Here is a 27,205-nt window from a genome sequence, read left to right as displayed (position 1 = left end):
TTATATCAGTGTTTACAACAGCATTATTCACAGTAGCCAAAGGTAGAAACAATCCAGGTGTTCATCAGCTGATGAATGGGTAAACAAACTGTGGTATATAATAGAATATTATTCAGCCTTATAAAGGGACAAAATTAGGCACCTGGGAGGCTCAGTGGTTGAGCGTCTGCCTTTGGCTCAGGTCATGATCCCAGGGTTCTGGAATCAAGTCCCACATCAGGCTTCCCACAGGGAGCCTGCCTCTCCCTCTGCCTATGTCTTTGCCTCTTTCTGTGTGTCTCTCATGAATAAATAAATAAAATCTTTTAAAAAATAAAAATAAAAATAAGATAAAGGGGAAAATCCCAACACAGGCTACAATGTGGATGAACCTTGAAGGCATCATGCTAAATGAAATAAGCCTCATACAAAAGGACAAATAATGTATGATTCCACTTACATGAGGTGCCTAAAGTAGTCAAATTCTTAGAGAAAGAAAGTGGAACTGTGGTTGTTTGCCAGGGGATGAGAGAAGGGAGAGAATGGATAGTTACTGTTTAATGGGTATAGACTTTCAATCTGGAAAGATGAAAAAGTTTTGGAGATGGATGATGATAATGGTTGTATAATAATGCAAGTGATTTAATGCTACTGGAACCGTAAACCAAGAAATCGTTAAAATGGTAAATTTAATGTACAGTAGCCCCTCCTTATCTGTGAGGGATACATCCCAAGACTCCCAGTAGATGCCTGAAACCAAGGATAGTCTCAAACCCTGTATGTACTATTTTTTCCTATACATACCTATGATAAAGTTATAAATTAAGCACAGTAAAAGATTACAATGATAACTAATAATAAAATAGAACAATAATAACATATTATAATAAGAGTTAGGTAAATGTGATCTCTTTCTCTCTTGAAATATCTCATTGTACTGTACTCACCCTTCTTTTTATGATGATGATGTGAGATGATAAAATGCCTAAGTGATAAGACATAGTGATGTGAATGATGCAGGCATGTGTTAGCTTCTGGCAATATGTCAGGAGGAGGATCATTTGCTTCCAGACCTCAGTTGACTACAGATAATTGAAACTGGTAAAGTCAAACCATAGATGGGCCATGGGGGGTGGGGGGTGGGAGGGGCTACTGCAATGTGTATTTTACTACAACTAAAATAAAGAACCAGATCTATAAATCTTGATAGTTTTGTCCTTCAATTAAAATAGAGTAAGAGAGTAGCAGACAATGGTAAAGTAGTCAGGAACTATTTGCGCTCCACAAATACAGCTATATCTGTAGTCCAAAATGGATATTATAATGAAGACAGAAGTGATAATGTTACTCTACCCTCTGGAGGGCACTCTCTAAAGGAGTATTGAGAATTACATATTTGTATGGTATTCAAATGTTTTAAAAATCTACCCAAGGCTTGTAATATTAGATAACAAATTTTCATCACATGAGTTCATTTCTGAGGAAGCAAAAAAAAGATTCAAGCCCATCCTGATCTTACGTGTGTAACTGTTACAGAGAATCAGACCATTCTATCAAAAATATGCCACTTTGGAAGAAGGATTATCCTGAGAGGGAGACAAATGAGAAATAGTATGTACAGAAAAGCTATCTTCCCCTGACTGTTAATCACCAGAAATGACTCTAAGTTTTCTTCAGCTCAGAGACGGCAGCAAGAGGAACATACATAACAAATCTTATTAAAACAACCATTATCTTCCATCAATTTTCCCCTTATATTTACCTTCCTACAGCTCTGATCCTAAAGTCTAAGCCCCTTTTTCCTTGTCTGGTCACTTCTCTATAAGTTTACTCTTCTTTGTTAAGATGCTATGTGAGCCCAAGTTCTAACTACCCCTTTGAGTCAGTCATCAATGAGTTTCTCTTGCAAAAGTGCATGCCACACTTGTTAATAAATTGTTTTTCTTTTGTTAATCTTTTATCAGCTGAATTTCCAAGGCCCCAGCCAGAGAACCAATGGGGGTAAAAGAAAAAATTTTCCTCCTTTATACTGTGTGGAGTTCAGGAAGAAAGGAAAATAATTAATGCCCCAAACAAGAACTTATAATTATTTAAATAGAATAAAATATTCTGCAGACAAGACACATGAAAGCTAAAACTATTTTAAGACAGAGTGTGTAAGTGCCTGGGTAGCTCAGTCGGTTAAGTGTCTGCCTTAGGCTTAGGTCATGATCCCAGGGTCCTGGGATTGAGTCCCTTGTTGGGCCCCTGCTCGGGGGGGAGACTGCTTCTCCTTCAGCCTGCCACTCCCCTTGCTTGTGCACACTCTTGCTGTCAAATAAATAAAATCTTTAAAAAAAAAAAAAAGGAGAGAGAGTGTGTGTGCAATTGGGGGGTGGGGCGCAGAGGGGAGAGAAAGCATCCCAACCAGGCTCCACACCCAGCACAGAGTCTGACATGGAGCCCCATGTGAGGCTCGATCTCACAATCCTGAGATCATGACCTGAGCTAAAACCAAGAGCTGGATGTTTAACTGACTAAACCACCCAAGTGCCCGTGGGACTGAAACAATTTTAATCAGTGCCCTTTTAGGGAGCTTACAAAGGTAACTGCACAGAATTAGTAATGGAAAATATGAAGGAAGCAAGGAAATTTAACAGACTTAGTAATTAGGATGCATGTCTTTCAAATTGTGAGCACTGAATGTTGTTATAAACAAGCTTTTTAAATAGCACTCTAACAAACAACAGAGTAAGTAGTTCTATTGTGAAGATTATCATTATGTGCTTACAAAGGGAATTCTTGTAAAGTCTATTGTTATGCAAATGAGTACTCAAGATCAGGATAAAATTCTGATATTATGGATTCAAAAATTACTGTATCTCAAACAATTTTGATGAAAATTAAGATGGTATATTCGGAAAGCTTTGTTAAATGACCAAAAGGTGATTCTAGTGATAATGTATTTATGGACACAGATATGTGTTGAAAGAATCTGAATAAATTTAAGTCATTAAATGTGGGAATAGGCAAAAAAATTTAACATTTGACAGTTTTAAAAATATGAATGTGTAAATTTATAAAGTAAATACTGTGAACATACCTTTAATGACTTCATCTGGAACCCTAAAAGTTTATGTATTGAAATGGGCCTCTATTTCAGGTTGCTTTATATTTGGAAAAATAGAAAATTTTCTTTTTATATAAGAAAGCTATAACAAGTGAGTATTTATGAATATTCACTAATCTGTAGTTAGAATTTGCTCCAATAACTAATATTCTGTTTGGGTTCACGTGCTTACAGATACAGGAATGGGACTGGGCAAGGAAAGAAAGCATCAATGGCAACATATCAGGTGATTCTTTGTTACCTCTTCCCACACCCAGGCATTATTCACATAATCCCAGAACATCTGTTCTCTGGTAGACTGCCCAGAGTCTGCTAATCCTCTTGTGTTCCATAAATACAGCTAGTACAGCCTCTTGCACAGCAGAATGACCCACAGCATTTGCAAAAGGGGAAAAAAGTCTGACAGAGGAGAGCAAAGAAACCAGCCCTGCGGGCCCGGGAGAGAGTAAAGAAAAGCACTCTCCTCAGAGCACTGCAGGAAAGTTGCTGACCTCTGTGAGGGGAGTATTGTGCTGGACCTAAACATACCGTTAAGTGGCCTTTTAAAAATATCCCTCGAGGTGCTTCAGTGACTCAATCTTTAAACGTGTCCGACTCTTGATTTCTGTTCAGGTCAGGATCTCAGGATCGTGAGATGGAGCCCCATGTGGTGCTCAGCACTGCTTAAGATTCTCTCTCTCCTTCTCCCTCTGCCCCATCCTCCCCTCTCTCCCTCTCTTAAAAAAGAAACATCCCTAACATAATAAATTTCTTTTCATTCACTAGAAGTTAATCTGGGATACGAAATGAACAAACAAAACTAAAACACTAAAAAATGTCCCTGATGAAGGACTCCAATCAGTAGCTAGTTAACTGTAATTTTATACAGTTTATTGGTGATCTAAGAGAAGGGCAAACCTACTGAAATATAATGCTTTCCTGCCAAGTTGAAAATAGGCAGTATCACAAACATAAAGATAATTTTTAAGAATTCAGGGTCCTTTGATTTAGTATCATATATAACACAGAGAATAGTATGGATAAGCAAGACATATTTTGCCTTGATTTTCCCTGATAAATACAAATACACAATGTGAGAAATATAGAGGTGTGTGTCTCTGAGGGAATAAAAAAATCACAAATGGCAAAAGAACTTTTCTTTGAAATGGACAATCTGGAGAAACAGATCACTAAAAAACAAGGCTAGAAACCACTACAAAAGGCAACTGCAGCTTACTGACTCTAAAAGTTGTATAAGAAAAGATTAATTTATACTTACAGCATTACACCGTATGGTACAACTCAGAAAAACGATTAATTACAAAAATTACATTTTCCATTACATTTTGGTTTTTTGAAAGTTACAGGACTTAGGAAGAGGGAAGAGGGAGGAAGGGGAAAAGAAGGGGTAGGGATATGGACGATCTGTTCTGATCCCTTACCATGTTTTCAGTGCTATAGGCATATTGCTGTGTCTCCTGGGAATACATATTCATCATGGATCTTGCTTCTTGAAGCTCAGGTGGTTCACTGTCATGTAACCACTGTGTGCCAAAGTGAAGTTCCTTTACAGAGGAAACAGGAGCAGCCTCTTGAAGGTGTGACGAGGGATACAAGTCCATCGACTGAAAGTGATCTTGATATAGGTCACATTCTTCATCAACAAGCATCTCTCTCTCTTCCCCCATCTCCTGCAATCTAGGAGGTAGAAATTCTTGCATCTCCCAGGCCTCCTTGCTGTTGTCTATCTCTTTTTGTTGGGACTGGAAAGCCTTTCCCAGATCCAGGAATGGCTCATCTACAAGTTCCTCCTTATAATAGGGTTCATCTCTAAATCCCTGTAAATAAAAGTTGCAAAAACAATTTTAACTCCACCTGCCTTAGAGTAGCACTCTACACATTAACTGGAAAAGTTAACCCCTGACATAACCGCAATGACTACATTCTATGCCTAGGCACAGTTAACTCCAACAGCTCTCCATTACAAAGGAGGAGAAATAAAAGCTCACTCTCCCTCAACCCTCAAAGCAAAGAAAGGGACAAACAGTAAGTAGCAGAAATCTGCCCTTGGCAAGGTGAATAATTATTCCAAAAGGTGTGTTATACATTAACCACCTGAAAATTCTCAATCAGAAATAGGAATTTTGTCAAACTGCTACACTGAACATCGAACTCATGCATCTCATACAGAAGTAGTACATAAATATAGACACACATCATACTATTTTCTAAGAAAACAAAGATGTAAATAGTATGGATTTTCAAGCTTATGTAACTCAAAAGAAATTATGACTATTGAAATGATCAAAATGCATTCTCTATAAAGGATATGGGATGTATGTCTCAACTACTTTGAGTATGACTATCTTATAATATGCCTGTAACAGAAATGTATTCTTTCCATCTGTACTGAAATTACATAGTAAAAAGGAATGAATATAGTATGCTTTTTAATTAATTTATATTTCACTAATTAGAAGTACATACAACTGAAAATAGTCATACATGTGCAGAAATTTTGCCGAGTGCTTAGGTAACACCTGAGGATTATATGGATTTCCTGAGCCTCTAACCTAACCCTGGAGATCCTCAGAATGCTGAGCACAAAAAGGCCCAATGCCACTGAGAGATCAGTGACATTTCTTATTTGAAGACCTACTCATTAAATATTACCAAATGTGGGACACCTGGGTGGCTCAGTGGTTAAGCGTCTGTCTGCCTTTCGCTCAGGTCATGATCCCAAGGTACTGGGATTAAGTCCCACATCAGGCTCCTCGCAGGCAGCCTGCTTCTCCCTCTGCCTGTGTCTCTGTGCCTCTCTCTCTCTCTGTCTCATGAATAAGTAAATAAAATCTTAATAAATTAATAAATATTACCACATGTAAATTCATGAAATGAATCTATTACTTTTCCATCTTTAAATTATTATAGTGCATCAAATACTGCAAGCTAGTTCATTTTTTTAAAAGGTGTGTTTACGGAGTATATTTGAAGATGTCATACACTTATGAAATTTTAACAAAAACTGTCTACACCAAAAAAAACTCCCCACAATGTATAGTATAGAAAGAAGTATCAGTATCAGTGCTGTCAATAAATTATGCAAAGAATATCACCAGATAGTTATTATCAAGTAAAGTAGTACCATACTCTATTTTCAAGGAGCAAAAAAAGCACAATTCATTTTAATAAAAAAAGAAAAGCTTCAAAATATACTTTCTAAAATTAAAGCATAAAGAAGAGTTTTGACTAAATAACTCTTTTCTTTAGAACGTATTCAGCAAGAAGTCCTTTAGTATAGCTCTGTTTTCTACAGGATTTTAAATGCAAGTCTATTTTTGAACATTGTGTTCTACCCTCAAAATTTTAAGAGTGTATTAGTGGTATAAAATAAGGTTTGTTTGTGCTTTGAAAATGCCTTATATCTGGCCTATGTTATTTATGAAGCCAATGTGACACAATGGGGAAAAAAGTTCATTAAAAAAAATAAATAAAAGAGGAGTATAATTTAATTTGTGTCTCTTTAGCCAAGATTGGGAACAAGCTTTTGTCTTCTTTATAGAAACACTAGCTCATGGCAAACCATTCAAATAGGAAATCAGTTTACTACATACCTTGGGTGCTTCAAGTATTAAAGATGAATTTATATCATGAATTGTTTCTGAAAGTTCAGTCTCGTCTTCATTATTGTTTGAATGTAAAATATAATGACTTTCCTCCTCTTTATCATTATCCTGAAAACAGAAACAATTTTTATTTTTTAGCAAAATTGAAGACATGTTTTTTGTCAACCATGAGGCTATTTTTATTAAAATAACTGACATATAACATTATACGTATTAGTTATGTGTACAAAATAATTAGATGTTATGTATATATTACAAAATTATCACATAAGGGGCACCTTGGTGGCTCAGCCGGTTAAACATCTGCCTTCAACTCAGGTCATGATCTCAGAGTCTTGGAATTGAGCCCCATGTCAGGCTCCCTGCTTAGTGGGGAGTCTGCTTCTCCATCTCCCTCTGCCCCTCCCCTGGTTCCTGCTCTCTCTCAAAAAAATAAAATATTTAAAAAAACTTATCACAATAAATTTAGTTATATCTGCATCTTTCAAGTATATAATATGGTATTGTTAGAGACACCGTGGTGTACATTGCATCCCCAGGACTTATTTACCTCAAGACTGGAAGTTTGTACCTTCTGACCACCTTCATCCATCTTGCCTACCACTCCCTGCCTACAGCAACCACAGGAAGTACTTTTATAATCAAGAAAATACTTTAGTTTTGAATTCTCTTCAAATTAATTCTCATCTTTCCATTAAGTGCAAGAAACAATAAAATTTATGCAAATTATTTTATTAGAACAAACTCTTCTTTAAAAAATTAAAAAGAAAGTCATATTTGGATCAAAGCTTCTCAAACATTTTTTTTCTTTTTAAGTATTCCTTAAACTACATGCAAAAGAAAGAAACTGGACCACTTTCACCACACACAAAAATAAACTCAAAATGGATTAAAGACCTAAATGTAAGACTTGAAACCATAAAAGTCCTTGAAAAGAGCACAGAGAGTAATCTCTCTCTAGATATGTCTCCTAAGGCAAGGGAAATAAAAGCAAAAATAAACTATCAGGACTACATCAAAATAAAAAGTTTGTGTACAGCAAGAGAAACAATCAATAAAATTAAAAGCCACCTAAAGAATAGAAGAAGGTGTTTACAAATGACATATCCAGGGGCACCAGGGTGGCTCAGTGGTTGAGCATCTGCCTTTGGCTCAGGTTGTGATCCAGGAGTCATGAAATTGAGCCCTGCATCAGGCTCCCTGTGGGGAGCCTGCTTCTCCCTCTGCCTATGTCTCTGCCTCTCATGAATAAATAAATAACATCTTTAAAAAAATGGCATATCCAGTAAAGGGTTAGTATCCAAAATACATAAAGAATTGATACAACACACATGAAAAGATGTTCATCATCAGTCATCATCAGGGAAATGCAAATCAAAACTACAATGAGATTGAATAAAAAAAAAAGAAACCCTACAATGCGATACCACCTCACACCTATCAGAATGGCTGAAATCAAAAGTACAAAAAAGAACAAGTGTTGGTGGAACTGTGCAGAAAAAGGAAGCCTCATGCACTGCTGGTAGAAATGTAAACTGATGCAGGCACTATAGAAAACAGTATGTTTTTGGTTTCCCAAAAAGTTAAAAATAGAAATATCATATGATGTAGCAACTGGATATTTACTTGAAGAATATCATATGATGTAGCAACTGGATATTTACTTGAAGAATATGAAAACACTAATTTGAAAAGATATATGCACCCTTATATTTACTGCAACATTATTTATAATAGCCAAATTATGGAAGCAAGCAGCTCAAATGTCCATCAATAGATGAATGGATAAAGGTGTGGTGAATATACAGACAATGGAATATTATTCAGCCATTAAAAAAAAAAAACAATGAAACCTTGCCATTTGAGACATGAGTAAAACTAAAGAGTATAATGCTAAGTGAAATAAGTCAATCAGAGAAAGATAAATACCATATGATCTCACTCATGTGTGGAAAAAAAACAAAACAAATGAGCAAAGGGGAAAAAAAAAGACAAACCAAGAAATAGACTCTTAACTATAGAGAACAAACTGATGGTTACCAGTGTGGAGGGAGGGAGGAAATAGATGAAAGAGATTAAAGAGTACACTCACCATGATGAAAAACAAACAAATAAACTTTAAAAAGAAAAAACTCAACAGAAGCACAAATTAGACTTTCACAGGTTGTCAGATATAAGATCAAATTACAAAGTCTGTATCATTACCTTTAAATTAGCAATAGCTAATTTAAAAATGTAATAGAAAACAAGATATCATTCACAAATGGAGGGAAAAACCAATAAAGTATTTCAGAATTAAACTAAAAAATATTTGCACAACACATTTAAGGAGAAAACTGTAAAAGAAGACTTGACTAAATAAAGAGACCTACTATGTAAAAAAAAAAAAAAAGTATCCCTTTAGACGCCTGGGTAGCTCAGCAGTTAAGCGTCTGCCTTTGGCTCAGGGTGTGATCCCAGGGTCCAGGATCGAGTCCCACATCGGGCTCCCTGCATGGAGCCTGCTTCTCCCTCTGCCTGTGTCTCTGCCTCTCTCTCTCTGTGTTTCTCATGAATAAATAAATAAAATCTTAAAAATATATCCCTTAAATTAAAAAAAAATCACTTTATCATAAAAGGACCTTAATATTAAGAAATGTATCAGTTTAGGGGTGTCTGTGTGGCTCAGTTAGCTGAGTGTACAACTCTTGGTTTTGGCTCAGATCATGATTTCAGGGTCGTGGGACTGAGCCCCAAGTCAGCCTCCATGCTTGGCATGGAGTCTACCTGAGATTCTCACCTTCTCCCCAGCCCCCTCCTTCCCTCACGCTAAGATAAATAAATCTTAAAAAAAAAAAAAAAAGAAACGTATCATCATACAGAGGATAGATAGTATTCAAAATGTTTAACAATGGTATAGTGCAGTCACTTGCCATCAGAAAAGGTACAGCCATTCTAGTACTTACCAGCTCAATAGCAGTCCTAGGCTACTATTTATGGAACCATGTGCCAGGCATAGGTTTAAACATTTTAAATAGTCAATTCATTTACTATGTTAATATACATCCTAAGAAGTAGGTATTCTTATTAAACCCACTTTACAGATCAGCAAAAAGTTACATTATTAATCAGTTACACACCCAGAATTTGAACCCTAGCTGTCTGGCTCTAAGGGCCTGGGATCTCAAATACCATGCCATGCAATCCCCATCTTATTACACAAAAACGTGGGAGCTGGTGAGGTTCAATAACTGGCCCAAGGGCACACAGCCTTACAAATCACAGAACTAAGCAAAAAACCCATGGCTGTCTGGCTCAACAACTCCATTGCCAGTTCTGACCTATTAGTTTTGAAGATGCAAAGCAGTTTTTAAAGTCGTTCATTCATTTTTCAGATCTGGTATATTTGATATTAATTTGCAGAAAAGAGAAGATAAGCCCCATTAATGTAATGTTAATGTAAAAATGTATATTATGAAATACATTATATAGGCAATGTATAATCTATGTAATATACGACTTAATAAAAAATTGGGTTCTCCTAACTTTTATACATTCATAGTCTTTCTGGCCTGAGCTGATTTTGGGCCACCTTCTTCACACTTTCCACCCCACTTCCACAGAGGACTGAATGAATGCTCAGTAAATATTATGTGATCAGATAACTGGCCACCAAGTGGACCACAAGAGAGACAGAGACCACAGAGAAGATCCATGCACCACTATTTACAGTTCAGGAGCAAACAGTTTTGCTAAAGGCACCCAGATGTTAAAAAAGGAATTAGTGGTAATTCCACTAAGAATTTTATACAGTCCTGAAAGTGACCTTTGTTTTCATCTCTTTTGTGGCTCCCCATTCCCCAAGTATCCTGGAAATCTTCTACTCACTGAGGGAAGCCTATGCAAAGGTCCACCTCACAATTACTACATTCCAAAACCCTTTCATAATGTGGCTCTGATATCCTGACGTCTCTGCAGCTCTACATCTGCCAGAAATAGCACAGGAATCTACACCCAGCTAGTAACTAAGCTCTGTTTTTTTTTTTTTTTTTTTTTTTTTTATACCACCTGACACTTCCCTAAACTGCTTCAGAGTAAAATCATGGTGGTTAAGTCCTTCAGGACATAAAATAGTTTGGGATTTCCTCTAGCAGCCCAAATAATCAGGCAAGTTATCATCAGGGAAAATCTAGACAAAATTTCCCCCACAACCAAAATAACAAGAAGATGAGATCCCCATAAAAATATCAAGTTTCTCCTCATAACTTAATTTGTCCAGAAATCAAACCAGGCATCTCATGGTGTCTCATGTTGACTATGGCAATACCCATACACCAAATATAGAATACAAAGTTAAGAACTTAATTAGCTATTATACTCCATTTTGAAATATTTAGAGTGTCTGATAGTATAAACATACTGGGATTTCTATGGGGAATTCATGAAGGCCATGTTGAGTTCCCCAATGCATAAATACTCTGTGTAACACAGGCATCTATTTATATCAATATATCTATATATCTATAAATGAACACATTTATCTATATCTACCTATATATATAGACATATGTAGTATGTTGACATATTCATATAGTATATATTATTTCATAGAATAAAAAAATCTTAGAGTTTAGAAAGATTTTAGGAGTCCTCTAATCTTGTTCAGTCTTTTCAGAGATGAAAAAATAGGCTCAGAGAAGAAAAGTGGTATACCTATTATCAAATTACTAACAGAATGTTTCTCAAAATATGAAATTCTGCATCAAAATTACATGAGTGACTCACTGAAGAGGCAGATCCCTAAATAACACATACAATTACTAGATGAGAATCTGAGGGTAGGACCTGGGAAACTACATATTAACCATCTCCCAAGTGATTCTTATATATATTATATACCTTTGCATTGAAACCCATTAGGCTAGCTCATAGGAAAGCCAGAAACAGAATCCAGGTTTCTTGAAATCCAGTCTAGTACTCTACTAGGACCATCTATCTGTTTTGCAACGAGTTAAATATTTAGCACTGTGGCTAAGAGCAGAGAGTCTGAAGCCACTTGAATTTATATTCCAACTCTGCCCTGACTCATTACATCCCCTTGGATAAATTGCTCAATTCTGTATCTTGATGGGCTCTCATCTGTAATGAGGCTAACAAAAGGACCACTTCTTAAAGTTGCCAGAAGGATTAAGTTAGTTAATACATGTAAAGGTTTTAAAATACTGACATACAATAAACACTCAGTATTTTCATACTCCTTGCAAATTATCATCATCAAGTATTTTGTTGCATTGAGGAACCTTAAAAGCACCCTAATTGTAGTGCAACCCTCAGTCTTAAACATTAATTTGACCCAGTACATAAGATTAAGCAGTAAGAGAACTTCAAGATGGTTTGACCACATAGAATGCTAGATGCTAGGGGTTATGAGGCACTTTGATGGACAGAAAAGCATATTAATATCTCATTGCCTATGGTTAAAATGATATAGTTAACTGGATTTCAACTTGTCATGCCATTTCAACATCATTCCCAAGTGAAAGTTAAAATGCATAGACTTATTTTAATTTACATAATAAGGGATGTGATGAGAACTTACAAATCTGTGTTAAAATCACGAAGATAAAAATAGTAGTAAAAGTGGTAGGTAGTAGGACTATTAATGTTAGCAGCTACTATTTATATAATATGTAAGCACTTGATGAATATAATCTTTAGTCCCCAAAACCTTATGAGATAGACATTGTGTTTTTAATTTTTTAAGTCAAGGAAATAAGAAATTTATATTAGGACACACACAGATTAAGCAGTGGAACAGGGATTCAAAACCAGGTGCATTTGTCTCCAAAATCCATTCTTAACTATTACACTATTATCACATCTTATATTAACAAAATTGAACACTTACCACCAAAGGCTTACAGACGCCAAGGTGTACAATGCCTGGTGGCACAGCTTTCAACACTTCAACAGCTTCAGCAAGTGTGGTGTTTTCCAAACAATATTCATTAACTGAGACCAGACGGTCTCCAGGTAACAGCTCTCCCCCTTTTTCTGCAACACCATTTGCCACCAGGGAGCGGATCACAATCACTGACCTTGTGGGATCTAAAGGGTCCTAAGGATCAAGTCAAGAAGAAAAATAAGTCAGTTTCTGAAAACACATAGACTCATGAACCTCATTTAACTATTTACATTAGGTATCCAGCATTCTGGTGAAATTCTTCCAAAGAAGTCAAAATCTACTACAATATCACTCTACATATCCACATAAGTATCAGCTTACATCAAGGTGGGAGCATAATCTTAATTTCAGTTACATGTCTAAAAGGGTTCAAGTACATACTTCTTTAAACTTTCAGTGACTGATATTTGTTGGACCATAAGAAGTCTGGTGACAGTTGAGCAATATTCTCTGATATCCTCAAGCATAGTCATATTAGGGACCAAAGACAAGTCTGCTCTTGGATAGTAAGTAGGCTCTAGGAGAAGTATACTATGGTAAATGATGCTTCATTTTTATGTATTCCACCACTGTAAAATCCTCTTGCTAAATCAATGGAGTTCAAAAAAGATATGAAATCCATGCAATAGTCTACTGTATGCAAAAAGAAGTTTAAAAATAATATAATTTATAATATATAAATTGTAACATGGCATAGGGACCCCTAGGTGAGAACTGTTCCAATACAAGAAAATGAGTGTTCCTTCATGAACAAAACCAACGTGAAAATAACTGCCATCCACTGAGAGAGCCCTATTTTTCTTAAGTAGCACTGAAGATAATGTTGACATTCAATAAATACATTTGGCTAATAAGAATCAATTTATAGCCCATTATTTTTTATTTTATTAGACACTGATATATAGCACTCACTATGTGTCAAGCTCTATTTTAAGTGTTTTATTACTACTTGTCTGTTTCTGCAGATGAGGGAACTATCACTTAGAAAGTTGAGGAAACTTGCCAAGATTACCCATGTGGTAAGTGGCAGAGCTAGGATTCAAACTTACCCAGTCAGGCTCCTAAGTCCTTACTCTTGACCACCATGCTCTGCCACTTGCTCCACATTAAATAATGGTACAATTACTAAGCCTCAAATTTAGTAAAGGGGAGAGAAAATAATCAAATCACAGTCGTAACACTTGTTTTTCTGTCTATTTTCTTCTTATTGTTTCATTATGCACATACTGTTCCACAAAGGCAAGATGTAGTAACATGAGATTTTACCACTGTTGAACCCTTCCCAACAAATTAGAGAGAAATGGTCATGCTTTGTGTTAGAATCAGAAGACTATGGAATTGGGGTTGAGCATCTGCCTTTAGCTCAGGGCATGATTCCGGGGGTCTCAGGATCAAGCACCACATCGGGACTCCGTGGGGAGCCTGCTTCTCCCTCTGCCTACGTCACTGCCTCTCTCTGTGTCTCTCATGGATAAATAAATAAAATCTTAAAAAAAAATATGACAACTATGAAATTAGCAAAGTGAGAATCTGCCAAGTTCTAGGTTTTGTCAGTTTCAATTGGTTGATGGTTCTTTTGAAGTTTGCTGACGAACTTTTCATCTCTGTTTCAGAAATCAAGGTTCATTTTTAAGTCCTGTATGGAATTTTAACCAAATATATTTAAATCAACAAAAGCTACATAGCTAATTCCTTGAAAAATGCCGTCAGGGACGCCTGGGTGGCTCAGTGGTTGAGCATCTACCTTCGGCTCTGGTGTGATTTTGCAGTCCCGAGATTTGAATCCTTCACCAGGCTCCCTGCATGGAACCTGCTTCTATGTCTCTGCCTCTCTCTGTGTGTCTCTTATGAATAAATAAATAAAATCTTTTCAAAAAAATGCCTTCAAATACAACTTATCTTACTTTCCTTAACCTTGCTTTTCTGCTCTAAGGTCAAGAGACTCTTGATAAATGTTTTAACACGCTCTGATGTATAACACCTCATATTTATGAGGAGGATAGAAAGTAAAAATAGTCACGAGTACTCACTAATAAAGTACATACTGTTAAACTATAATTACACCAATATTTTCAAGTAGAGGGAGCTATTGCATAGGAAGAGAAAAGAAAAGAACAAAAAAAAAAGTATAGTGGTATATCAGCAGGCAATCAGTGCAGATATAAAAGAGCTGTCTATTTTGTCACCGGCAACCATGAATCACAACACACTTTTCATTCTGAAATATGAAACCATTACATTTTAAGTTTGACACACTAATAAATAAGCTGTACAATTATGTCCTTCATTTAGGATGTCAGTTTGTGATGAAAGGCTTTTTTATTAGGGGGGAAGGGAAACTACATAATAGTATATTCCCCTCATGAAATGCACAGAAAGCAGCTAGCATTACTTCATATTAATAATTACTAAACTTTCTTAGAGAAAATTGCAACAGTAAAATATACCAAAAGCAAATAAATGATTTCACTAACTTGGTGCAAGCAATCTCTGCGGTTTCATGTAACACCAAATCAGAAAGTACTATTTTTGCCCTGACTAGGTGAATAGGTTTTCAAAATGCAACCAGCTGAAATGATAGAAACATTTCAAAGAAAGATTAACCAGGCAATAACAGAAATAGAACGATTAATAGATTTCCCTTATTATAGAAAAGTCATGGTGAGCATTCATTTAGACAAAGTACAGTCTTCTTTAGAGCTTAAACTAGTTCCAGGTGTGCTTGCTTACTAAAATTTATTCAGGCTTAGACCTCTAGTTATTCTCAACACTAGGTCTAATCTACCACCCTCTCTCCTGGAAGAGAGATCTCAAGGGTAGCTCCTTTGTCATTTAAAAAAAAAAAAAAAAGACAAACTATCCACTTCTGAAGATGCCCCATTATGTATAATCACTATTTCATTTTCTGGGATGACTTTTCTGTGTGATTTCCCACATAGCTGAATGAAGTTGCTTTAATGAGCAACGGTCATTTCCTTTCATGGTCATCACATGTAGCAGCCGCACTATGGAAAAAGAGCAGCTGCTACTGCCTACTGAGGCGACTACTATTCTTGAGGCTTTGCTGCATAAAAAATGCTGAAAAACCAGCCTGATTTAGCCTACTTGTCATCAGGAAGATCTGTTTTCTGAAAATCTAGCCCACAGTAGCATACTCATGTTGTAGCAAACGAAATGTTACAACGATAGTTCTTAAGACCTCTACCCAACTTCCAGATCCCATGCAATTTTTTTAAAGTCTCCATTAGTTTTTATCATCTTTTATCACAATTTTAATACCTCTAATTCTTCCTGTTTTGGTAAATAACACTGCAAGGAACACGGTTTTCCAATATCAAGACATTGCTTTAGACTAAGCAGTCAATAGAGGGCGCTAAAGACTAATCACAGAACACAAGAAACAGCATCTTACTATGCTAACCTTTTGCTTCTGAAGGATTTTTTCTTTATTTAAAAGCCTTATATTATTATACATGTTATAACAGTATCCCACATGTCTGCCTCATCTCAACCATTTATGAAAGTTGTTCCCTACAGCTCGTAAAAATATTATCTAACTCCTACAATCAATTAAGAACAGTTAACCTCCCTCAGAAGACAGGAGATCTGACTTGAATTCTTCTCACTACTTAAAACTATGAAATCCTGAGAACCCAGATAACTGCTCTGTCTCACAAGTGAATACAATCACCTCACCTGCCTAAAGAAAAGTGCATATAAGAATTTTTGAGATTTGCTGAAGTGACGCTAATGTTTGATATTATAAACACAGGATGTTTTCATGTCGGGGGAAATCCAAGTTGACAGACTCCTCTCCTCCCATAATCCCTGACTGGTATTACCATATATACCCAAGCATTCACTTAATGCCTCTCCCCCCACCCTTCCACTGAGTTGCTAGCAAAGGCATGTCAATTTGATCTTCTATTTTCTCTGTCTGACTCTTTCTCTCCATTTCCGCTGCCACTACCTTGGTTTAGTTTCTCATCATTTCTTGCCTGGGCAACTGCTAATCTCCCAGTCTTCAATCTTGCCTCCATCAGTCTATTTTCCACAGAGTTAACAGAATGATTGTTAAAAATAAAAACCTGAGGCTCCTGGGTGGCTCATTTAGTTAAGCATCAACTCTTGATTTGGGCTCAGGTCATGATCTCAGGGTGGTGAGATGGAGCACTGCATGAGGCTTTGCATTGGGTACAAAGCCTGCTTAAGATTCTCTCTCTCTCCCTCTCCCACTGCCCACCCTCTCCACGCCTCTGCCCAAGCACATGCTCTCTCTCTAAAAAAATAAAAATTGGGGAACCTAGGTGGCTCAGTCAGTTAAATGGCTGACTCTTTCTTGGGATTCTCTCTCCCTCTCTCTATCCCTCCCCCTGATCGTATGCGCTCTTCTAAAATGAATAAATATATCTTTTAAAAAATAATTCAAAAACAAAATAAAAATGTAATCACAATTTCTTCTCTGTTTAAAACATTTCAGTGACACATAATTGCCTTCAAGATCAAGTCCTAGCTGCTTGATAGAGCAACTCCCTCAGATCTGCCGATTAATGTAAACTCCTCTTGCTTTTCCCCATACATACCAATGCCCATCCCCATTTGCCCCACACATTGTCCCAACAATACAGAACTACTGAAATCCAGGGATGGTGAAATGCTCTAACACGCTTCGTGACATCCTACAAACCATTCCATCTGCCAGGAATACTTTCCCTGCCCCATTGCCACTTCTCTACATCTTTGCTACCAGAGTCAGCTCAAGTGTGTGTCCACTAATAAGAAGCTTCCCTGACTCTCCTCAAAGCTGACTAAGGAACTTTCTACTCTGTGATATCCCTAAATCCAAAAGAGGACTTCATATAGCACTTGTAATAATAGAGTTTTCCTTGCTGTCCCATACCTCCTAGAATAAGTTGGGTCTAGATGCATCCATAGCACCTTGCTTTTTCTCTATTATAACACTTGACATTTTACAGAAATTATTTTAACTGTGCTACCTACTAAAAATAAGCTTCACAAGAGCAAGGGTATGTTTGCTTATTTATTGCTTTATTTCCAGGACCTACTATAGTGACCACCACTTGGAAGGTACTCAATGGTAGCTGAAATATTGAATGACTGAAACTATTTAGTTTCTCTCTCCTTACTGGACTGTTAAGTATATCAAAGGCAAAAAATACATCCCATCATAGGTGAGTAAGAACAACAGTTAGCACTTACTCAGTTCTTGCCATGACAGGTATGTCCTAGGAATCTTACTTATTAGAATTCATTTAATCTTCAAACCACCATGAGGTAGGTACCACTATCATCCCTATTTTCAAGATGAGAAAACTAAGAGGAAAATTAACCAAGGCACACAGTTGATAAATGGCAGAACCAGAATTTAAACCAGCTGGTCAAGTTCCAGAGTTTATGCTTTTAGCCTTTAGGTGATGCAGCTTCTCTATCTTCAGGTATTTGCCAAATGAATTAATATTGAAAGAAGGCAAAGTGATAGAAGATACATTTATTACCTTGCCAAAGTATGTAAACTGAGTCTTATTTATCACACTTGGCCACTACAGGTTTATATTTCAATACCTAGCTGATGAAGTTAGCACAGAATGTGCAGCATGGCTAAATGTTTATCACACTTGGCCTCTACAGGGTTACATTTCAGTACCTAGCTGATAAAGTTAGCACAGAATATGCAGCTTTGCTAAACATACAAATAAAACATGTATTTGTTTGCCAAATTTTAATTTATATCTGCTTTCTCAAGAATCTACTCATTTGGTGAGCTAGGGACAACTTTAATGAACAGGATATAAACATGTGACAATAATTAGTCCAAATGGATGGGATTCAAAGTTTCTGCAGGGTCTATAAAATGCAGTACATGAATATTTGTGTACATTCCCACAGATCAAAGAGATCAGAATCATGAACTAAGACAAGGTGCAGGGGTAGCACCTGGGGCAGAATAGTGGTTCAGTTGAAATGTGGGCTCTGTGAGAGATAGATATCAACCTGAAGATGTGGGGAGCTCTAGCCAGGAACCTGGTCCATAAGGAAAACTACAAATATGCACGACCAAACATGGCAAGCTCAATAGAAGGGCATGGGAAGACAAATGTTATATAAATAGGAGACAGAAGAAATGAACAAGAATAGGGGTCACATTTAATAAAATTGGCAGTCCATCAGTAAGAGGTATTTTTTTTAAAGATTTTATTTATTTATTCATGAGAGACACCACAGAGAGGCAGAGACACAGGCAGAAGGAGAAGTAGTCTCCCCACGGGGAGCCCAGTGTGGGATTCAATCCCAGGATCCCAGATCACAACCTGAGCCAAAGGCAGAAGCTCAACCACTAAGACACCCAGGCACCCCAAGAGGTATTTTTTAAAGAAGAACATGAGACCTATACTATGGATTGTCCTGACATTCAACATTTATACGCTTTACAGTGTTACTCTAATGCAGAAAAAAACAGAAATCAAGATGTAAACAAGGACTTAACTACATGGATTCAAAATAAAGAACTTTTGGATTTTAAAATTCTGTATTCAAAACCCTAAATTGTAAACGCATTAAGGAAATAGCATAGGAATTTTGACAGCAGAATGTCAAAGAGACCATATTTTATTTCAGATAAAAATTGTGTCGGGATCCCTGGGTGGTGCAGCGGTTTGGCGCCTGCCTTTGGCCCAGGGCGCGATCCCGGAAACCCGGGATCGAATCCCATGTCGGGCTCCCGGTGCATGGAGCCTGCTTCTCCCTCTGCCTGTGTCTCTGCCCCTCTCTCTCTCTGTGTGTGTGACTATCATAAATAAAGAAAAAAAAAATTAAAAAAAAATTTGTGTCTAGTAGATCAATGGAACAGGATAGAGAACCTGAAAATAAACCCATGCTGGTATGGCCAATTAATCTGTGATGAAAGATGCAAGAATATACACTAGGGAAAAAATCGTCTTTTTAATAAATGGTGTTGGGAAAACCGGACAGCTACACACTATATGAAACTGGACTGGGATCCCTGGGTGGCGCAGCGGTTTGGTGCCTGCCTTTGGCCCAGGGCGCGATCCTGGAGACCCGGGATCGAATCCCACGTCGGGCTCCCGGTGCATTGGGCCTGCTTCTCCCTCTGCCTGTGTCTCTGCCTCTCTCTCTCTCTCTCTCTGTGACTATCATAAATTAAAAAAAAAAAAAAAAAAAAAGAAACTGGACCATTTTCTTACACCATACACAAAAATAAATTCAAAAGGGATTAAAGACCTAAATGTGAGGCCTGCAATCATAAAACTCCTAAAACACAGGCTATAATCTCTTAGACATCAGCCTAACCAATGTATTTATGGATATGTCTCCTCAGGCAAGGGAAACAAAAGCAAATATAAACCACCGGGACTATACCAGAATAAAAACTTTAGCACAGTAAACACAACCATCAACAAAACAAAAAGGCAACTTACCAAATGCAAGGTGTTTGCAAATGTTATATCTGATAAGGGGTTACTATCCAGAATATATAAAAAACTTATACAACTCAACATCAAATACCAATCTGATTTTAAAAAGATAGTGCTGCCTGGGTGGCTTGGTCAGTTAAGTATCCAACTTGATTTTGGTTCAGGTCATGATCTCAGGGTCATGAGATCAAGCTCCCCATGGGGTTCCATGCTGGATGTGGTGCCTGCTTAAGATTCTCTCTATTCCTCTCCCCTTTGCCTCTCCCCCACTCTAAATAAATTAAAAAAAAAATAGATATAGGACTTGAATAGACATTTTCCTAAGGAACATATACAGATGGCCAACAGATACAGGAAAAGATGCTCAACATCACTCATCATCAGGGAAATGCAAATCAAAACCACAATGAGGTATCATACACTAGTAAGAATGGCTAGTATCAAAAAGACAAGAAATGACAAGTGTTGGCAAGGATGTAGAGAAAAGGGAACCCTCATACACTATTGGTTCAAATGAAAATTGGTACAACCACTATGCAAAAACAGTATGGAGGTTCTCTAAAAAAAATAAAGACCCTAAAAAAAAAAAAAAAAAAAAAAAACCTATGATCCAGTAATCCTCCTCTGGGATTTACAACAGCCAAGATGTGAAAACAATGCAAGTGTTCATCAGTAGATGAATGGATAAAGAAAATGTGATACATACACACACACACTGGAATATTACTCACTCATAAAAAAATGAAATCTTGCCATTTTTGACAACATCAATGAACCTAGAGGGCATTATGCTAAGAGAAATAAATAAGACACAAAATGACAAATACCATATGATTACTCATATTTTTATAAAAAATAAATTAAACAAACAGACTCTCAAATACAGAGAACTGCCAGAGGGGAGGTAGGAGGGGAAATCAGTAAAATAGGTGAAAGAGATTAAGAGGTACAAACTTCCAGTGATAAAATAAGTCATGGAAATAAAAAGTAGGGGACACAGAATATAGTCAATAAGATTGTAGTAACATTGTATGAAGACAGATAGTGGCTATACATCATGGTTAGCAATGAGAAATATACAGAATCGTCTAATCACTATGTTGCACACCTGAAACATAACATCGTACATCAACTACACTTCAATAATAAAAAAAATTGTGCATAGGGGAAGCCCAGGTGGCTCAGTGGTTTAGCACCGCCTTTAGCCCAGGGCGTGATCCTGGAGACCTGGGATCGAATCCCCCATCGGGCTCCCTACACGGAGCCTGCTTCTCCCTCTGCCTCTGTCTCTGTCTCTCTGTCTCTCTCTCTGTGTCTCTCATGAATAAATAAAAATTTAAAAAATTGTGTATAAATTATTTTATCTGATAATTTTTGATACTTATTGTCAACTGAGTTTATTAAAACATAAAGGTGGCCTACAGTAAACTCATGATAAGAAATATGGTTAAGTCACATAGTTTTAATCCTATATTTAATTACTCAAATTAGTTCTTAAAATTCTGTGCTGCTGAATAGGTCACCACACCAAAATAACTGTTCTTCTCTATTACTGGAGTCTGTCACCAAAATGGAATGATTGCAAAAAAAAGTTTGAGAAAACAACTTCAAACAATTAAGAAATAAAAAGTGCTCTACAAATGAACACATGTCCTAATCAATGAATTCAGTATTGTGGTGTACAGTATCACAAAATGAGGCTGCTGAGCCTAACTCCACAAATATTTATTCACACTTTATAGAAGTGTGGGGAAATATACTTTAAAGATAATTTTAAAGGATCGACATGCATTAATTTCTGGAAAACATGAGGTAGATAGCTATGGAATATTTGATAAGAGAATTACTCCAACTCAACAATGGTTAACTGAGAAAAAGCAACAACCAGTAGAAAATGCTTGTTTCTTGAAGGGTATACTCTTAAATGTGGCATTATTTGAACTGAAGAGTATTGAGTTAAAATCTAAATAAATTCACAAGTAAATTTTCAAAATAAGATATCAAGGAAGTTACTAAAATGGAGAATACTGAAAGAAACCAATGTATTTAAAAAGAAGACCACTAACTCTTCCATCCTGGAGGTAGGTGGAAGAACGAACTGGTACAAAGGCAAAGGAAAGGTTCTTTTACACACACACATACACACATGCACACACACAAATATATATCTTAAAGGAAAAACAGGGATCTGCAGAAGCTCTGATGTACAGCTGGCATGAGTTAAAATTTCCATTGTGAGCGAACGTCAATCAGGAAACAGAATCCAAAGATTATTTTTTTAGGGGAGAAAATGTACATAGGAGAGAAAGACAAGGAAGACAGTGATTCGCTCCACTAGTGGTAGGATGGGTGTAGATTAAAAGTCAGGGGACAAGTTTTGAGTCCCAGCTTGGTGCCAGCCTGACCGTATATAATTTCACAAGTTCATTTCTCTGGGTCAGTTTCCTCAACTGTAAAACGAGAACATGACAGTTAGAATCTGTTTCCCCAACTCCAAAATCCCATAACTAAATTTGACAGAGTATCTTGAGTCAAATTTGTCATTAATTTCTACCAAAACATTTCAGAAAACCACTATAAGAAGCAGGGAATGATGGAAGTTAATTCGAAACATGGCATCAGTAATGAAAAAGATGCACACTATGGTCACAAATATGGTATGATTTTTGTTAGTGATGTCTTTTAAGAACTCATAAAAAAGCCACTGACGGGCAGCCCGGGTGGCTCAGCAGTTTAGCGCTGCCTTCAGCCCAGGGCCTGATCCTGGAGACCCAGGATCGAGTCCCACGTCGGGCTCCCTGCATGGAGGCTGCTTCTCCTTCTGCCTGTGTCTCTGCCTCTCTCTCTCTCTCCCCCCCCCCCGTGTTTCTCATGAATGAATGAATGAATGAATGAACGAATAAATAAATAATCTTTAAAAAAAAAAAGGCCACTGACTACACAAGATCTAACTTGCTGGGTATTGTACCACTGAAACAAAACATAAAACAAAGTATTTATGACATATGCCCTTTTTTTATATGCTGAACCTTAAAACAACTTTTTTTTTCCTTTGCCATTTTTAGATTGCATCAAAATACATGTCGGGGACTATTAGCTGAATTAAAATCACCAGGTTAGTTCTTGTTTAAGATAGTGAAATGTAATTAATTATACTAAAAGAGCTTCTGATTTGACCAACAAGCTAAGCATTTACTTTTAGGAAAGAGAAATAAATGTATTTTTAGTGAATGCAAGGCAATAAATAGATGATTTAATGAATAATGAACAAGCTACCTTATCAGAATCTAATCCCATTTTTAACTATTTTATAATATAGCCAAGTATTACACAAATCATACCAATTACCGCAACACCATCATGTTCAAAGTACCCACAAAATACATTCAGTGCACTCAAGATAGATTAAACTGATATGGTTCCTGGCTCCTTGTGTCTTATTACTTCCTAAATACTATTAGGCATTAAGAATAGATTTTTCCATGCATCATGCATAGAACTAAACAGTCCCCAAGCAGCACAGTAAGCACAGCATGTCAGGCAATTAAAAGTGCAGTGGAAGAGAAGTGGACAGAGAAACTTGCAAAAAAATCAAAATATATTGTAAAAAGGAAAGAAAATACATAAGCTTGCACATAATTTTATTCTGCATAGCTTGGTACTTTAAAGTCTATTTTAAGCGCCATAATAATTTAAATGGTTCAAGCAGGAGTCCCGTGGAAATTACTTCTTGAAGACTATTTCTTACTTCTGATCCCTTTCTAGCCTCCGATTCGATTTTTTTCCCTTGGATATTAGATCTGTTGCTTGAATGTTTTATATCTTGAACATTTTTTGTCATGCTGTAATTGTTGCCCATTTACTCCGGGCCCAGGACTTTTGCTGGTTTTAAGAAAAATAAACAAACCACACAATGATTCTTGACCTACAAATCCCATCATTTGGCTGCATGTCCACTAGGCAAACAGTAGTACTCAAGCACAAAGTCACACCTTCTATTAAAATTACATTTCTTGAAATGTAATTACACTTCACACTATGAATCGCACACTTAAAAGTGGCTAAAATGGTCAATTTTGCGTTATGCATATTTTACCAAAAAATATTTAAGTAGAAAAGTGAATTTTTACATAAGAAATATCATAATATCGTCCAGGGAAAAAACTACATTAGTTGAAAGTTATCATGATGCAGGGAAAGTGTAGACATGTCAAACTTGAAAAAGCTTTTCTAATGTTAGTTTTGGAGTTTATTCTCATTTTCCAAATAAATCATTCTCAGCCTAAGCACTGACAAATACTAGCTGAGACTTGGGTTTCTCATTGGTTAAGTGGTAAGAACAATAGTACAGATTTCACAGAGTTGTGCAAAGCATTAAATGACACAGGTCGTATGAGGCACTTTCTTAGTCCATAGAGGTCACTTCCTAAGTGCTGTCAACTGTTCTATGGTTATCACTGTGAAGATGATGATGGAGAAGTCAGCAGGAAATATGAGACTCAGAAGTCAACAATTACCATTGGGTTTACTGTCTTCTGAACTCAGCTGAGCATGTGTGATTTAAACCAACAGCGCTATCAACTACTAATCCACTCATGATATCATGCTTACATAGTTACAAATGAAAATAAAGAGCTGACTCTCTACCTCTCCAGATACGTAGACCTCTGCATCTAAGACAAGTTTTAAGAGCAGTATGGTATCCTCAGCCCTTTTTCTCCCTTGGAGCAGACACTGAAAGACAGGAGCTCTCTCCAGCCTGGGAGGTTTGCAGACACACATGGCTATATCAAGGACATAGGATGCCCTTCATCCTTTAGAAAAAAGTTCTATGATGTTTAAGAAAAATCCCTGAATGGGCAATCAATTCTATGTAGTATGCAGCAGCATATAACATGCACAATAAAATTTTGCCAACTTTGAAACCGTACAGGAGAAATGCCACAGAGTGCTGCTGGGAAATCTGGAACACAACACATGCCATTTGTATTCTCTGGCCATAGAAAAGTCAACAGGTATCTAAAGAGCTTTGGCCAGGTGGGGGTGGCGGGGAGGGGGGGGCGTAAATGCAAGGATCCACAGAATTCAGAAACGATCTCAAGTAAATCTTTGGGAATTGTACTAAGTATTTTTCTCTGGAAAGACAACTGGAAATTTTTTTGTCATTTATCATTGTGTTAAGCCACAGTTATGAAAAATCGGTGTCGTTTCTGCTCTGCAGACTGTACTTTCACTGCTAGAGCACAGACTTAGGGGCCCAGCTCCACTCCCTAACTGGGAGATACTGAGCAAATTCTTCAACCTCTTGTCATCAGCTTCCTCAGCCATAAAATGAAGATGATTATAGGACCTACCTCATGGGGCTGTGGGGATGATTGAATCAGTTTATGGGGGCAGCCCAGGTGGCTCAGTGGTTTAGCACTGCCTTCAGCTCAGGGCCTGATCCTGGGGACCCAGGATCGAGACCCACATCAGGCTCCCTGCATGGAGCCTGCTTCTCCCTCTGCCTGTGTCTCTGCTTCTCTCTCTCTGTCTCTCTCATGAATAAACAAGTAAAATCTTAAAAAAAAAAAAAAAAAAAGAATCGGTTTATGTATATATCAATGTTTTAAGCAATGCCTGACACAGAGTAAGCAGTACATAATCCATAATTACAGGCTATTATTACCATGCAAAATGGTAGTCCTGTTTTCCAAATAAAATACAAGAACACAAAGTTTCTGAAAGGATTTTTCATTAAAAGAATAAAATTCAAAAGTTTAGATAGGTAATACCCACTTAGGGCACCTGGGTGGCTCAGTGGTTGATCGTCTGCCTTTGGCTCAGGTCATTATCCTGGGGTCCTGGGATTGAGTCTCACATCAGGCTCCTTGCGAGGAGCCTGCTTTTCCCTCTGCCTGTGTCTCTGCTTTTCTGTGTCTCTCATGAATATATAAATAACATCTTAAAAAAAATCCACTTAAAAAAAAAAAAGACTTGAAATAAGGACCAAGTAATCAATTCCAGGACATTCCTGTGGCTGGAATGTCCACTACCTGTTTGTCTATAAAGCATACCTCGTTCCCTGTGAGGCCCCTCTGAATCCTAAGAAGCAATCATCACAGTCTTAGTCTTTCTTCCAGCACAGCTAAAACCATAATGTATTACACAGAGTTATTCTCAAATCTGTTTCCTTTTGTATATACATCTTTATTTATCCACTTATTCTCTATTCCCAATTGAATTTAAACTCCATGAGGACATGGAATCTATGGTTTATTTTGTTCACTACTATATTCTCCATGTCTAGAACAGTGCCTGCCATAGACAATGTTTAATACACATTTGTCAGAGACCTTTAATATCTCTTTTCATCTTTATATACCTCATACTAGCCTATATTAAATGGACAACAATCTTTTTTGAAGGAGAGAATGAGTAACAGGTATAGCCCCTGTGTTTTCAGATTCTATTTTTTAGAATCATCATCATTTTTAAGTAACTGGTAACATGTTCTTTTATGCCTAGGAAGGTGTGGGCATTTATATACATCTTTTATTTAGTCTTTACAACTTAATAAGGCAAATATTTTTTTAATAAGGCAAATATTATTTCTAACTCAGAGATTATTATTTTGGTAAACCAAGAATAAGAAAGACTAACAAGCCTGTCCAAAGTCCTAGTAGGGAGTCACAGCCAGAGTAAAAATCCTGGTCCTTTCTGATTCGTTAACAGCTAGTGCTGTTAACCACCCTATATGTGCGCAGTGGTGCACGGGTGAATATCTTATCAGACTAAAGGAAAATACAAAAGATGGGATGCCTGGATGGCTCAATGGTTGAGCGTCTGCCTTCAGCTTTTGACATGGTCCCGGAGTCCTGGGATCAAGTCCCATGTCGGGCTCCCTGCATGGAGCCTGCTTCTCCCTCTGCCTGTGTCTCTGCCTCTCTCTGTGTGTCTCTCATGAATAAATAAAGAAAATCTTAAAAAAAAAAAAAAAAAGGAAAGAAAAGAAAAGAAAAGAAAAGAAACAGCTGAAAGGGATACCTGAGCCCTAGAAAATGGTATGTAAAGATCAAGCAGCCAATCCCTTTTCATGCATCATTAACAAATTGGCCCTTTGGTACCAGAAGGA

General features: G+C 37.0%; 1 protein-coding gene across 8 annotated transcripts in view; it reads right to left on the bottom strand.

Annotated features, from left to right (window-relative positions):
- The window catches only part of PATJ (PATJ crumbs cell polarity complex component), a 354,601-nt gene that overhangs the window by 239,636 nt on the left and 87,760 nt on the right, over positions 1–27,205 (bottom strand). For all 8 annotated transcript variants that reach the window (XM_077892030.1, XM_077892027.1, XM_077892033.1 and 5 more), the window contains exons 18-20: positions 12,581–12,790; positions 6,682–6,801; positions 4,510–4,905 (exon numbers count right to left, since the gene is read on the bottom strand). In XM_077892030.1, the coding sequence (XP_077748156.1) occupies positions 4,510–4,905; positions 6,682–6,801; positions 12,581–12,790 (726 nt within the window). The remainder of the gene's footprint in view (positions 1–4,509; positions 4,906–6,681; positions 6,802–12,580; positions 12,791–27,205) is intronic.

Source organism: Canis aureus, chromosome 3 (genome assembly GCF_053574225.1).
Source record: "Canis aureus isolate CA01 chromosome 3, VMU_Caureus_v.1.0, whole genome shotgun sequence".
Lineage (NCBI taxonomy): Eukaryota > Metazoa > Chordata > Mammalia > Carnivora > Canidae > Canis > Canis aureus.
This window is presented reverse-complemented; position numbering and strand designations above follow the sequence as displayed.